The 14,237-nt window shown below is 40.6% G+C and overlaps 1 protein-coding gene across 6 annotated transcripts in view; it reads right to left on the reverse strand.

Annotated features, from left to right (window-relative positions):
- Positions 1 to 14,237, reverse strand: part of LOC117514742 (histone demethylase UTY-like) — a 181,650-nt gene that overhangs the window by 139,809 nt on the left and 27,604 nt on the right. For all 6 annotated transcript variants that reach the window (XM_034175316.1, XM_034175323.1, XM_034175358.1 and 3 more), the window contains exon 3: positions 1,334 to 1,442. In XM_034175316.1, coding sequence (XP_034031207.1) covers positions 1,334 to 1,442 — 109 coding nt within the window. The remainder of the gene's footprint in view (positions 1 to 1,333; positions 1,443 to 14,237) is intronic.

Here is a 14,237-nt window from a genome sequence, read left to right on the forward strand (position 1 = left end):
GTGGTGCTGGACGTTGATACAGATGTTGAAGCTGGTGGTCGAACCCTCCTCACTTATGGAACTGGATTCTTCAAACAAAACACAAAATGGCGACATGTCAAAAGAAAAAAAAACATCACAGTAATGGTACTAAATCAGTCAAATGCACATGTTTGTTGTCATGCTGACTTTAGGTGTTTCTGTCAGAAGTTTAATTAAAGCGGAGCACGGAATTAGCTAGCTCGCTAGTTAGCAATCAGCTAGCTCACTGTGTCATACATGAGACAACAACGTTACTTTAACTCAAGTTTAGACTCAAAATCTTCATCTGTTAATGTGTGCTTCCCACCAATGAGATAAGTCACAAACACACTTACCATCCGTCGCTTCCAAAAAAGCAGTGGCCGCGTCACGGTCATCCTGCCTCCCGGTGCTCGCCGGTCGGTGTCTGTAAACAGCATTCCTGCGGTTGAACCTTTTCCAGCCCTTACGGTATGACCTACTCCAGCCGTTGTGGTCCTGTAATCACTTAAGTTTTGTCAGCTGTTCTCTGCGTTGCTGTAATGTTGGGTACTCATGAGCAGCCAAAGACTGAGATTTTCTCATTTTGGATCACTTCATCCACCTCTCTGTATTCTCTCCTCCACCACCAAACACAGAAACGTCCGCAACTCATCCACGGACCACGGTGTGGTTTTGTGCAAGTAAAAAAACTCGCTGTGAAAGGAAAGAAAAGGACGGTCACTGTAACACCGCTGTGACTATTTAAAAATGGCGGGTTTGATTCTCGTCTCGGATGGCGCACTCATGACTCGTCCAGTGATGACATTGTCTGACCAATCAGTGGCCGGCAGCCTGTTGACGTCACATTTTAGTATTGGCTTGGCTCACTTGGAACCACTCCTGAGCAGGTACCAAAAGTGGCAGGGTTCCATGAGCAGGATTCAGCAAACAGATTCATCAGCGTTGATGACCCCATCAATTAGAAAAGACCAACAACATGAACACAAACCACCTGACTGCAGATAGTAAATTTCGGGAAGGTGTGAATGAATGGCTGTCTGTCTACATGGTTGTCAACCCTTACCCAGAGCAATTCCATACCACTGGTGCACATATCGATGTTTGGAACAGACACATGCTCCTGCTCTCAGATCTGACTTAGCCATGAGAGTGAGAGGTTCAGAAAACAATGTGACTTAACCTTCCAGGACCTGAGCTTGAACAGAATTTAGGTTTTGCAATAAATAAATAAATAAATTATGCCCCTGCATGTGGACACAGGATCTGAGGAGGTTAAGAATTACAATAATTCTAGTGTTCCAATAAAAATAGGTAAACCAAGATAACTCACCTTTTGGATAATCCTCCAAAAGGAGGTTGAAGTGGCCGAGCTGGCAAAATAACTCAGGATCCACTTTTCCCTCAGCTTTAAGGATGAGTGAATCATAGCAGCGAACAGCCTGTGGATGACATAAACATCAAACTAGCTTAGTGGCAGGACATCATAAGTTCATCTGTAAAACACAGGCACAATTAGGTCCATAATCATTTGCGCAGATTTTAAATTTTTTTTTTTTTTTTTTACCTATTTACCAGAGTAAATCAATTTATTTTACCCTAAAATGCTTTATCATTGTATTATTAATTATTATTATTATTATTATCATCATTGTCAGTGTCACCCTCCCGGATAAGATAATATAAGATAAACTTTATTGTCCCTCTCGGGGAAATTTGTCTTGGGACGAATTTCCCATGACAGAATTGCAGTTGAGTGCTCAGAGCACACTAAAGGGGCAGTAGTTTGCATGCCTGTTTTCAGAGTGTGAGGCTGCCAGTTCAAGACCACCCTTGCCCATTCTCCATGTAATGTTGAGTTGCGTCAGGAAGGGCAACTTGTGCCAAATCAACAGAGAGATCCATCTCAGATCTGCTGTGGCAACCCCGATTGGGGGAGGGAAGAAGCAGAAGGGACTTACTATCACCAGTAACCCAAAGATGAAATCAAATAATCTGTAGTGCAGACAGACAGTTTTAATTAAGGGGTAATTACATCCAAACTGGGTGAAATTGGTAGCAATTACAGCACTTTGTGTGTGTTCCCAAAGGAACAAAATGTATTTACACATATAGCTGCCAAGGTGTTTTATTCCCCAATTTGATTGGAAAATCAGAAAGGTCTACAAATAATTTCAGGTGTTTGACACCCCACAGGGCTCAGTTATATCACTAAAAAAATGTGTATAATTTTCATTCACCTACTCAGATAAAAGCGTCGCTTTAGCTCGGGTTTTGACGCAAGCCTCTAAAAAGCAACGCATCTCATTGAAAATAATGTTTTTTAGACCAATTTTTGATGCATCTGACGCTTCCGAGGCCCTTTACAGCCGCTAAAGTTCTTCTGTAATGTGCATCGCACCGAGCGCTGGGGGGAAAGTTCTTACAGCCGCTAAAGTGCTCCTCACAGCAAGCCTCGTGCCGAGTGCTGCAGGATAGGGGAAACCGTGGGCCAGCTTCCCCCACAACATTTTTAAATTTATAACGCTCTGAAACACTACATACATACATACACACACACACAATATCATGAACAAAAGTGTATTAAAATAAGATATCTTGCTTTGGTTTGTTATGCTTTTTAATAAACCGATTTTGAAGACATAACACAAAGTTAAAAGTTGTATCATAGTGACTTGTAAGCTGCGGAAGAAATAAAGAAATATTATATATATATGTAGAAAATGATCCAGGTGTATATAATAAAACGGCCACCTCATTCTGTATGCAGAACGGCACTGCGCGCAAAAGAGTGCTTTTGCAGAAAGAAACGGACGAACACAAAGTCAGAAGTGGATTCACGTTGTAAAAATGATTGTGCTTAAAGCCAGGGAAAAAATAAAGCCAGCAAGCCACACAGATGGAAAGGAAGCCAGAAAGAGCAGAGAGGCGACTGTCCATGAAAGGACAACAGCAGCACACGCGCAAAAGAGCGATTTTGCAGAAATAAACGGACAAACAAAGTTTTGTGTGTTTAAAGCCGCAAAAAAAAAAAAAAAAAAAAAGCCAGAGAGCCGTGGAGCCAGCAAGGAGCACAGAGGCAGCTCTCCAGGAACCCATGGTTCAGGTCTAGCTGGTCTGGTGCATTACAGGTGGACAGCTACCTGGCGCACAACTGCGGAACTGTGATGGAGTGTCTATTTTTGGACTGCATTAAAAAAAAAAAGGGACATCTTTAAATGCTGCTGTGAATCTGTGAATTGAAAACCCACACTTTAAAGGGACCAGGTTTGGGAGGGCTGAAGGTTTGGACCAAACTCATGCCTAAACGTGCGCCAACATGGCGTTATCATGGCGCTATCATGGCACTACGTGGCTTAGTGTGGCTGATGCGAGCCGTTCGAGGCTGTAATGACAGGTGGTCGTGGCTCACTAGAGGCTGCTACGTGGCACATGCGGGGTACAGAGAGGCACATAGTGGCACCTTCATAGTGGATACGTGATAGATGAAAACGTGGGTCATTCTTCAAATAATCACCTCACACCCATGCGTGGCTCCTCCTTCAGCCTTCATTATTCGGTGGGACCGAGGCTTTAGCCATTCTCTTAAAACAGTTCAGATTTTCACTGCTTCGAACACCTGAGGGCAATTGATTCCAACTAATAGCCCCAATATATTTAAAGATTTTTACCAACATTTGTGGTAAATCTTGGAATAAATAATGAATACGTATGGCATATTCATGTATGGCTTCAATCACAGAGAAATTGGGGAGATCTGAGATTTGCTGTTTGGTATGCTTAAGTATTTTGGGTCAAGGTTGAAGGCTATAAAAACAGAAAGTTAATAGGATACATTTTTGGGGAGAAATTAGTGATATTAGCTGACAACAGTGAACAAAGGCTATTGTCCTGCAATTCACCATAGGAGTTCAGGGATTGGGGTTTTAAATGTTATTGTGGTTCATATTAGTTTAACAGTGTTGCTACTGTTATTGATTTATTGTGTTTTTGTCGTTCAGTTGGTTTCGTCGGTTTAGTTGTGTCATGTTGCCGTTACCATGAGTGAGAAGTGTAGTGCATTTGATGTTTTCCGCCACCATCTTAGCGGGTCCAAAAATGAACCTACACAAATGATCTCTTCCCCCCCCTACCAATCAACCTCAGTCAAACCCATTTAAAGATGTCAATCATGACTCACTTTTCTGCTGATTAACGTCACTACCGGACTATTGTCTGTTATTGGAGGGAAGAAAAGAAAATCGTCCCCCATTTCACACCGCAATTTTTTTTTCCGTTCCTCATGACGTGCATTTTCCATGGGACAGCACACAAAGGTTCTCTGGTGTGGGTCACTGCGCGTATGGGGAAAGTTCTTGGGGGAAAGTTCTCGTACAGCCACTAAAGTTCTTCTGCAGTGTGTCACACACCCAGTGCTGGGGGGAAGTTCTCTTATGGGCCTTTCACACTGAACGCTTCATAACGCCTACCAACACTTTGGCCCATTAACACGTCTGATGTCAGATGCCTCGCTTTGGAAGCGGCAAGGGCGCGGAGATTGCTACGTCACACTCTGGCTGTTTCCACAACCTGAAAAAGTTCAGCAGTCGCTATCTTGAATTTGCGTCGCCTGAACCACAAAAAAGCTTTAAAAAACAGCAGATCACCCTGCTGGGAGAAGCTTTTTTTCAGCTACTTTTCGGAGTGACGCCGACTGAGGGAGGACTGACGACTTGGTGGGATATCAATCGAACCGCGACAGCGGGCCGACCCGCACGGAGAAGCCGGCCTTCAGGCATCATCCATGGGCAGACCGAGGCAGGTAGCCGGTGGGATGGAGCAAACCAACTCAGTCCGAAATCTCCAACTTTTTTGGATATATGCAAAGTCCCAGTTTGCCCAACGGAGTTTAGTTCTGCAGCTTTATCGAGGTGAGAATAAAATAAAAGTAAAACGTGATGTTTACTGCACTGCTGTGAAGGTTTATTGAAAGGCTAAAGTTAGCTTAGCTTTTTAGCACAGTTGATCTGAGTGAACACTTTAATTTGTAAATGGTTCAGTCTTTTTTATTTTTACCAAATAAAGCTACAGCTTTTTTCGGAGACCACAAAAGCTCAACTTTAAATAACTTTTTTTTCTGGCATTTTTTTCCATTGTTTTTTTTCTTCCTTTTTTTATATATAAACTGTTTAGTGTTTCTTTATATTTAAAGAAATATTTTTATTTGTCCCAATCAGGAACATTTGCTGTGCAGACAACCAAACTTCCATTGATAAGCTGAACACCATGAAGTCCAGTCGAAAGAAAACATCTCAGCTCTTCAGCAACACCACCAGAGTTCAAAGGTGCAGAAGAGACATTCATCTGGTCCCGAGAATTCAGCATAACATCACCTGCTTCTAAATAAAAGGCTCTTTCAACAGCAACTATTTTATTATTTTTTAAAAAGCTGTTTCATTTTATATTTTAACAATACATGAACGGATCATTAAAAATGTCCACAAATCAAAGTCCAAAGACATTTGCACAGGTAGAAGCTCTCCACTTATTGTGCTCAAATTCATGTTTTAGAAATGACTCTGTCCTGATAACAACATTAAAGGCAATTACATATTTTGGCGAAATTACAAGTTGAAATGACTCATCTGAAATAACAGGTGGTTTTAATTTACAGATGAAAGGTTTATAAAGAACCATTTATTGCTTTATTTAGCTATTTTAATTACAAGTGTTCTAAACTTCTTTTTTTTTTTAACAGTAATCAAAAATTCTGAGGTAACAAACAACAACAAAAAACATTTCCAAGGATTTTTCTTCAGAAAACTGCTCTATGAATGAGCAGTTCTGTGACACGTTTCTGTTGTGTACAAATCAGTGGTTTATGCACCGATCCGTTTTGTACAGATCAGTGGTTTCTGTACCGATCCATTTTTTACAGATCAGTGGCTTCTGCCACTAGTCTTCCGTGTTTTGGCCTGACGCGTCGTTCCTATTGGGCAGCGCGAAGCTACGTCACAGCTCAGAGCGTTGAAAGCTGGATTGGGTTGAACTTTGACCACGTCAGCCTGCCGACAACCGGCAATGCGCGCTCCCGTCAGAAGCGTCACTTTAGCTCGGCTTTTGATGCAACGCCTCTAAAAAGCAATGCATCTCATTGAAAATCATGCTTTTTAGACAGATTTTTGATGCGTTTGACGCTTCCAGCACGTTCAATGTGAAAGGCCCTTTACAGCTGCTAAAGTTCTTCTGTAATGTGCATCGCAAAGTTCTTACAGCCACTAAAGTGCTTCTCACAGCAAGCCTCGTGCCGAGTGATGCAGGATAGGGGAAACCGGGGGCCAGCTTCCCACGCAACATTTTTAAATTTATAACGCTCTGAAACACTATTGCCTGCATTTTGAGTGCTAAATTGTGTGAAGTAAAGCCATAGTTTTTTTTTTTTAATCTCTGTTACAGCCTTATTTTAAAGCCAAAAGAAACAAGGCATCAGGCCAAACTACAGAACAGTGTAGATGTGTATCAGGAACATAACAACTGCTAATTTATACAGTTTATTCAAGAAAACGCTTATGTGTTTTTTTTCTTGCATTAAATAACTTGTAATTAAAATAGTTTTAAGTTAAAAAAAAAGATTCTCTAGAAATCTTTGATGTTTGTAAATTAAAAACATGATGACTGATTCCTTCATTTAATGTTAAAATAAGGAAAAGGTTTATTGAAATAATAAAAGTTACTGTTTGAAGAGCCTCTGTTTTATTTAGAAGCATAGCAGCAGGTGTGAGTTTGCAGAGATGACAGGTGAGCTGGACTTTCAGCACATTTAACCAGATGAAGGTCTCCTCTGCAGCTTCAACTTCAAATTGGTTGCATTTTTGGAAACACTTTCCTCACATTTTGAAACACAGATGTTCTCTTCTTCTGTCTGGACATCAGATTTTGGTACAGTAGTGTTCAGAATAGTAGTAGTGCTATGTGACTAAAAAGATTAATCCAGGTTTTGAGTATATTTCTTATTGTTACATGGGAAACAAGGTACCAGTAGATTCTCACAAATCCAACAAGACCAAGCATTCATAATATGCACACTCTTAAGGCTATGAAATTGGGCTATTAGTAAAAAAAAAGTAGAAAAGGGGGTGTTCACAATAATAGTAGTGTGGCATTCGGTCAGTGAGTTCGTCAATTTTGTGGGACAAACAGGTGTGAATCAGGTGTTCCCTATTTAAGGATGAAGCCAGCACCTGTTGAACATCTTTTCTCTTTGAAAGCCTGAGGAAAATGGGACGTTCAAGACATCGTTCAGAAGAACAGCGTAGTTTGATTAAAAAGTTGATTGGAGAGGGGGAAACTTATACGCAGGTAAAAAATTATAGGCTGTTCATCTACAATGATCTCCAATGCTTTAAAATGGACAAAAAAAACAGAGACGCGTGGAAGAAAATGGAAAACAACCATCAAAATGGATAGAAGAATAACCAGAACGGCAAAGGCTCACCCACTGCTCAGCTCCAGGATGATAAAAGACAGTCTGGAGTTACCTGTAAGTGCTGTGACAGTGAGAAGACGCCTGTGTGAAGCTAATTTATTTGCAAGAAACCCCGCAAAGTCCCTCTGTTAAATAAAAGATGTGCAGAAGAGGTTACAATTTGCCAAAGAACACATCAACTGGCCTAAAGAGAAATGGAGGAATATTTTGTGGACTGATGAGAGTAAAATTGTTCTTTTTGGGTCCAAGGGCTGCAGACAGTTTGTGGGACGACCCCCAAACTCTGAATTCAAGCCACAGTTCACAGTGAAGACAGTGAAGCATGGTGGTGTAAGCATCATGATATGGGCATGTACCAGGTATCATGGATCAGTTTGGATATGTCAAAATACTTGAAGGTTATGTTGCCTTATGCTGAAGAGGACATGCCCTTGAAATGGGTGTTTCAACAAGACAATGACCCCAAGCACACTAGTAAATGAGCAAAATCTCCAAACCGACAAAATTAATGCCTCACAGATGTGAAGAAATCATGAAAACCTGTGGTTATACAACTAAATATTAGTTTAGTGAGTCACAGGATTCCTAAAAAGGCAGTTTGAACATAATAGTTTTGAGTTTGTAGCATCAACAGCAGATGCTACTATTATTGTTTATTGTTATTATTTGTTTCCTGATTTCTTATAGTGTTTCTTAAAGCCAGAAAGTTGCCATTTGAAATGACTTTAGTTTTGTGTCATGTCTGTGATCTGCTTTTTTTCTACAAAATTAAACAACTGAATGAACATCCTCCGAGGCCGGTGATTCCATAATTTTTGCCAGGGGTTGTATTAGAGGTGCACCGATCAGGATTTTTTAGGCCGATCACCGATCACTGAAATTTTGATCTGCCGATACCGATCAAGGCCGATACTGATCAAGTACATATTTGGATCATGCCCAAAATAAGAATATAGGTCTAATGTACAGGACTATTTTTGCATTAAAACTTAATGATGAAAACAAAAAAAACATGAATTCAAATAAAGACACTAGAATAAACTGCCAACTTTTGTTTTATTACACTGACTTTGTTCTACCAGCAAGCTTTTTTTTCCCCATGTTGCTCAGGTTACAGCCTACAGAGAATACGTTGAGAATGTAAAATACAGCCCTCATTCTATGGGGTTAAAATTGTCTCAATATTTGTAAATGCACACAGGGTGATCTACAAATAATCATTGATTTGCAAATGTGTTCAGATATCCACAAATGCAAATTTCATATTTGTAACTTGTAAATTGGTCTTTGCAAATAATGTTTTATTTGCAAATATAAAACTTAATTTGTAAAAAAAAAAAAAATTTAATTTGGAAAACTGGAAATTGTATTTGTGAATTGAGTTTCAGCATTTGTGGATCACCAATTACATGCATCGCTTTCCTCTGACGTAATTTTGAGATTCTTTTCGCGAAATCCACAGATCCACAAACAAATCAATCAATTCAATCAATTTTTTTTTTTTTAACTTAGTTGTCAATTCCAGTATCATGGCAGTTCACAATATAAGCAAATCAAATGAACAAAGCTTCTTTGTACTCTCTGTACCTCTACACTCATGAAAAAATAAAATCAAAATGCCTACAGATTCACAAATACACACTCACGCACACTGGATATCCACTAGAGGGCAGTGTGGGTCCATTCATTACACAGCAGTCTAAGTATATCTCTCAGAGCCATTTGACTCATTTTGACTTCTGATATGAGCTGGACGGACATGGACTACATTAGATGATGGCGACTGCTCTCCTTGTCCGTCCAGCTCATATCAGAAGTCAAAATGAGTCAAATGGCTCTGAGAGATCTAAATAGAAGTCAAAATGAGTTTACGTCACAGAGGAAAGCATGTCACAACAGGACCAAGCGCTCCCTGCGCTACTGCCTGCACTGTTGTGATCGGTCCTTTTGATCGGCACATTATGCCGATCACCGATCAAACCGATCAAGGCGTGTTCGGCCAATAATGATCGGTGCCCGATCGATCGGTGCACCTCTACTGTATATTTATTTAGACCAACAAAGAAGGCCTTTTATAAGAAGCCCATAATGTGAAAGCCTCGGGGAGCGACGCCTAAGCACCCCCTGAACCCCCCGGCTTTTTAAGGTGATTTTTCCATCCCATTACACTGAGAAAAAAAAAATCCTGCTGAGAACCCTGCACATCATGTAGGGCAACGGCCCCTTGAAAGCAGTCAATTGAAATGAATGGGGAAAACAGAATTTTTACAGTGTGAAATCAGTGTTTTCTGTGAACTTTGACGGTGAATATGTCAAAATGGTTAATATGTATTTTAGGAGGATGCAATAAGATGACTAGTGTTACTTATTAGGTGGACAGATTTTCAAAAGATAAGATTCTGCTTTCACAGTATGTAATATTTATCATTCAGTCTTACTGAGACACGTGATTTTTTTTTTTTTTTTCTGGATGCACCGCAGGTTACAAAGAGGAGGCGACGGACATACGTTGATCGCAAAATACAAGAATTTGCCTTGAAATCCGAATAAAAACCAGATTGCATTTGTAGACAAAAAGTAGTCCGGATTGACTGTGTACTCGAGTAAGTCATGAAGTGGACAGTACCTGGACAAAGGCAGAGTTGATTTTCAGGCAGCTAATAGTAAGTAGGGATGGGGCCGGTCCCATCCAGTATCGGTATTGGGACCTTGGACATTTATTTTTAGACAAATAAAATAACATGGAAACTTTTAAGTCTGGTAGATTATTTATATCTCATTTCAACCAGAAAAAGCCACTAAATAAATACAAATGTTTATTATAAATGCAACAGGAAATAATTTAACAATGACTGCAGTGTGATTGTAAAGTAGGATTTCTGTGACATAAACCTCATGATGAATTTTTTTTTTTTATATATATATATATATATATATATATATATAGTCATTTAAACTTGTAATTTCGTCAAAATATGTAATTGCCTTTAATGTTATCAGGACAGAGTCATTTCTAAAATATGAATTTGAGCACAATAAGTGGAGAGCTTCTACCTGTGCAAATGTCTTTGGACTTTGATTTGTGGACATTTTTAATGATCCGTTCATTTATTGTTAAAATATAAAATGAAACAGCTTTTTAAAAAATAATAAAATAGTTGCTGTTCAAAGAGCCTTTTATTTAGAAGCAGGTGATGTTCTGCTGGATTCTTGGGACCAGATGAAGGTCTCTTCTGCAGCTTTGAACTCTGGTGGTGTTGCTGAAACCAGAGATGTTTTCTTTCGACTGGACTTCGTTCAGCTCATCAATGGAAGCTTGGTTGTCTGCACAGCAAATGTTCCTGATTGGGACAAATAAAAATATTCTTTTAAATAGAAAGAAACACTAAACAGTTTATATATAAAAAAGGAAAAACGAGAAAAAAACGACAGAAAAAAACGCCTGAAAAAATAAGTTATTTAAAGTTGAGCTTTTGTAAAAAAAGCTGTAGCTTTATTTGGTAAAAAAAAAAAAAAAAGACTGAACCATTTAGAAATTAAAGCGTTCACTCAGATCAACTGTGCTAAAAGGCTACGCTAACGTTAGCCGATCATTAAACCTTCACAGTTCAGTAAACGTCACGTTTTATTTTTACATTATTCTCACCTCGATAAAGCTGCAGAAGTAAACTCCGTTGGGCAAACTGGGACTTCGCCTATATCCAAAAAGTGGGAGATTTCGGACTGAGTGGATGTGCTCCATCACCCCAGCTGCCTGCCTCAGTCTGCCCAGGAATGATGCCTGAAGGCCGGCTTCTCCGTGCGGGTTGGCCCGCTGTCGTGGTTCGATCGATATCCCACCAAGTCATCAGTCCTCCCTCGGTCGGCGTCACTCCGAAAAAGCGCTGAAAAAAAGCTTCTCCCAGCAGGGTGATGGGAGAATCGCTCTACTGCTGTTTTTTAAAACTTTTTTGTGGTTCAGGCGACGCAAATTCAAGATGGCGATCGCTGAACATTTTCAGGTTGTGAAACAGCCAGAGTGTGACGTGGCCGCAATCTCCGCCCCCTTGCCGCTTCCGAAGCGACGCGTCTGACGTCGCGACGCATTGGAAAGCGTTTCATTTTTCTGTTCTACAGACACTTCTCGGAATGGACGGAGCGAATGTAATTTTTTAAGACTTGAGTAAATTAAATTTTAGACCTGCGATGAAAAGGTGGGTGTTTTTAAGACATTTAAAGGCCTAAAATTTTAGTTTCTGAATTTAAGACTTTTTTAGAACCCGCGGGAACCCAGATCCTCATATAAAATCAACAATAGTGATAATATTAAAGTAAACAGAGCTCTGGTATCACAATAGTATCACTATAAGCAGATATCCAAATTCAGTTATCAGGATCGGAAGCGGAAAAAATGTGGACCGGTGCATCCCTAGTACATCACATTATGTCATGATTATGGATCAAAATAACTTTTAATCTGTCATGCATTTTTCAGACACACACTGGCTTATTTTAGTCTTATAAGCTTTATCAGTCCCTGTACAAGTTAAAGAGGTGGAAATACTGATTTATAATCTGGTATTGTTTAATTTTTTTAAAAGACAGTGTTAACTGGAGTGTGATATGCCTTTTATACTTTCCGCACGCTCTACGATATATATACATATATATATATACATATACATATATATATATATATATATACACACACACACACACACTCAACAAAAATATAAACGCAACACTTTTGGTTTTGATCCCATTTTGTATGAGATGAACTCAAAGATCTATAACTTTTTCCACATACACAATATCACCATTTCCCTCAAATACTGTTCACAAACCAGTCTAAATCTGTGATAGTGAGCACTTCTCCTTTGCTGAGATAATCCATCCCACCTCACAGGTGTGCCATATCAAGATACTGATTAGACACCATGATTAGTGCACAGGTGTGCCTTAGACTGCCCACAATAAAAGGCCACTCTGAAAGGTGCAGTTTTATCACACAGCACAATGCCACAGATGTCGCAAGATTTCAGGGAGCATGCAATTGGCATGCTGACAGCAGGAATGTCAACCAGAGCTGTTGCTCGTGTATTGACTGTTCATTTCTCTACCATAAGCTGTCTCCAAAGGGGTTTCAAAGAATTTGGCAGTACATCCAACCAGCCTCACAACCGCAGACCACGTGTAACCACACCAGCCCAGGACCTCCACATCCAGCATGTTCACCTCCAAGATCGTCTGAGACCAGCCACTCGGACAGCTGCTGAAACAATCGGTTTGCATAACCAAAGAAATTCTGCACAAACTGTCAGAAACCGTCTCAGGGAAGCTCATCTGCATGCTCGTCGTCCTCATCTGGGTCTCGACCTGACTCCAGTTCGTCGTCGTAACCGACTTGAGTGGGCAAATGCTCACATTCGCTGGCGTTTGGCACGTTGGAGAGGTGTTCTCTTCACGGATGAATCCCGGTTCACACTGTTCAGGGCAGATGGCAGACAGCGTGTGTGGCGTCGTGTGGGTGAGTGGTTTTCTGATGTCAATGTTGTGGATCGAGTGGCCCATGGTGACGGTGGGGTTATGGTATGGGCAGGCGTCTGTTATGGACGAAGAACATAGGTGCATTTTATTGATGGCATTTTGAATGCACAGAGATACTGTGACGAGATCCTGAGGCCCATTGTTGTGCCATACATCCAAGAACATCACCTCATGTTGCAGCAGGATAATGCACGGCCCCATGTTGCAAGGATCTGTACACAATTCTTGGAAGCTGAAAATGTCCCAGTTCTTGCATGGCCGGCATACTCACCGGACATGTCACCCATTGAGCATGTTTGGGATGCTCTGGACCGGCGTATACAACAGCGTGTACCAGTTCCTGCCAATGTCCAGCAACTTCGCACAGCCATTGAAGAAGAGTGGACCAACATTCCACAGGCTACAATTGACAACCTGATCAACTCTATGCGAAGGAGATGTGTTGCACTGCATGATGCAAATGGTGGTCACACCAGATACTGACTGGTATCCCCCCCCCCAATAAAACAAAACTGCACCTTTCAGAGTGGCCTTTTATTGTGGGCAGTCTAAGGCACACCTGTGCAGTAATCATGGTGTCTAATCAGCATCTTGATATGGCACACCTGTGAGGTGGGATGGATTATCTCAGCAAAGGAGAAATGCTCACTATCACAGATTTAGACTGGTTTGTGAACAATATTTGAGGGAAATAGTGATATTGTGTATGTCGAAAAAGTTTTAGATCTTTGAGTTCATCTCATACAAAATGGGAGCAAAACCAAAAGTGTTGCGATTATATTTTTGTTGAGTGTGTGTATATACATACATATATATATACATACATACATATATATACATACATACATACACACACACACACACACAAAGTCTGTTAGAAAAGTATCCGACCTTTTTATTTTTTGCAAAAACCTGATGGATTTGAATCAAGTGTGCTTGCATGAGCCAAACTTGAACCTTCGTGCACATGCGTGAATTTTTTCACGCCTGTCGATTGCGTCATTTGCTGGTAAGCAGCCTTTGTGTGAGGATGGGTGTAGTCTCTCGTCGGATTTTCTTTGCAAGGACAATGGCGGAACGACTGCAGCAGCGCGACTGCATCAAATTTTGCCAGAAACTGGGCAACAGCCAGGTGGAAACCATTCGGTTTATTCAGACGGCTTTCGGTGGCTTTTCAATCGTGTGACTATCCGAGGGAAGAGGCGTGTCACAACATGTCCTGTGAAACTTCAACACGAAGGAGCTT

This window comes from Thalassophryne amazonica, chromosome 1 (genome assembly GCF_902500255.1).
Source record: "Thalassophryne amazonica chromosome 1, fThaAma1.1, whole genome shotgun sequence".
Lineage (NCBI taxonomy): Eukaryota > Metazoa > Chordata > Actinopteri > Batrachoidiformes > Batrachoididae > Thalassophryne > Thalassophryne amazonica.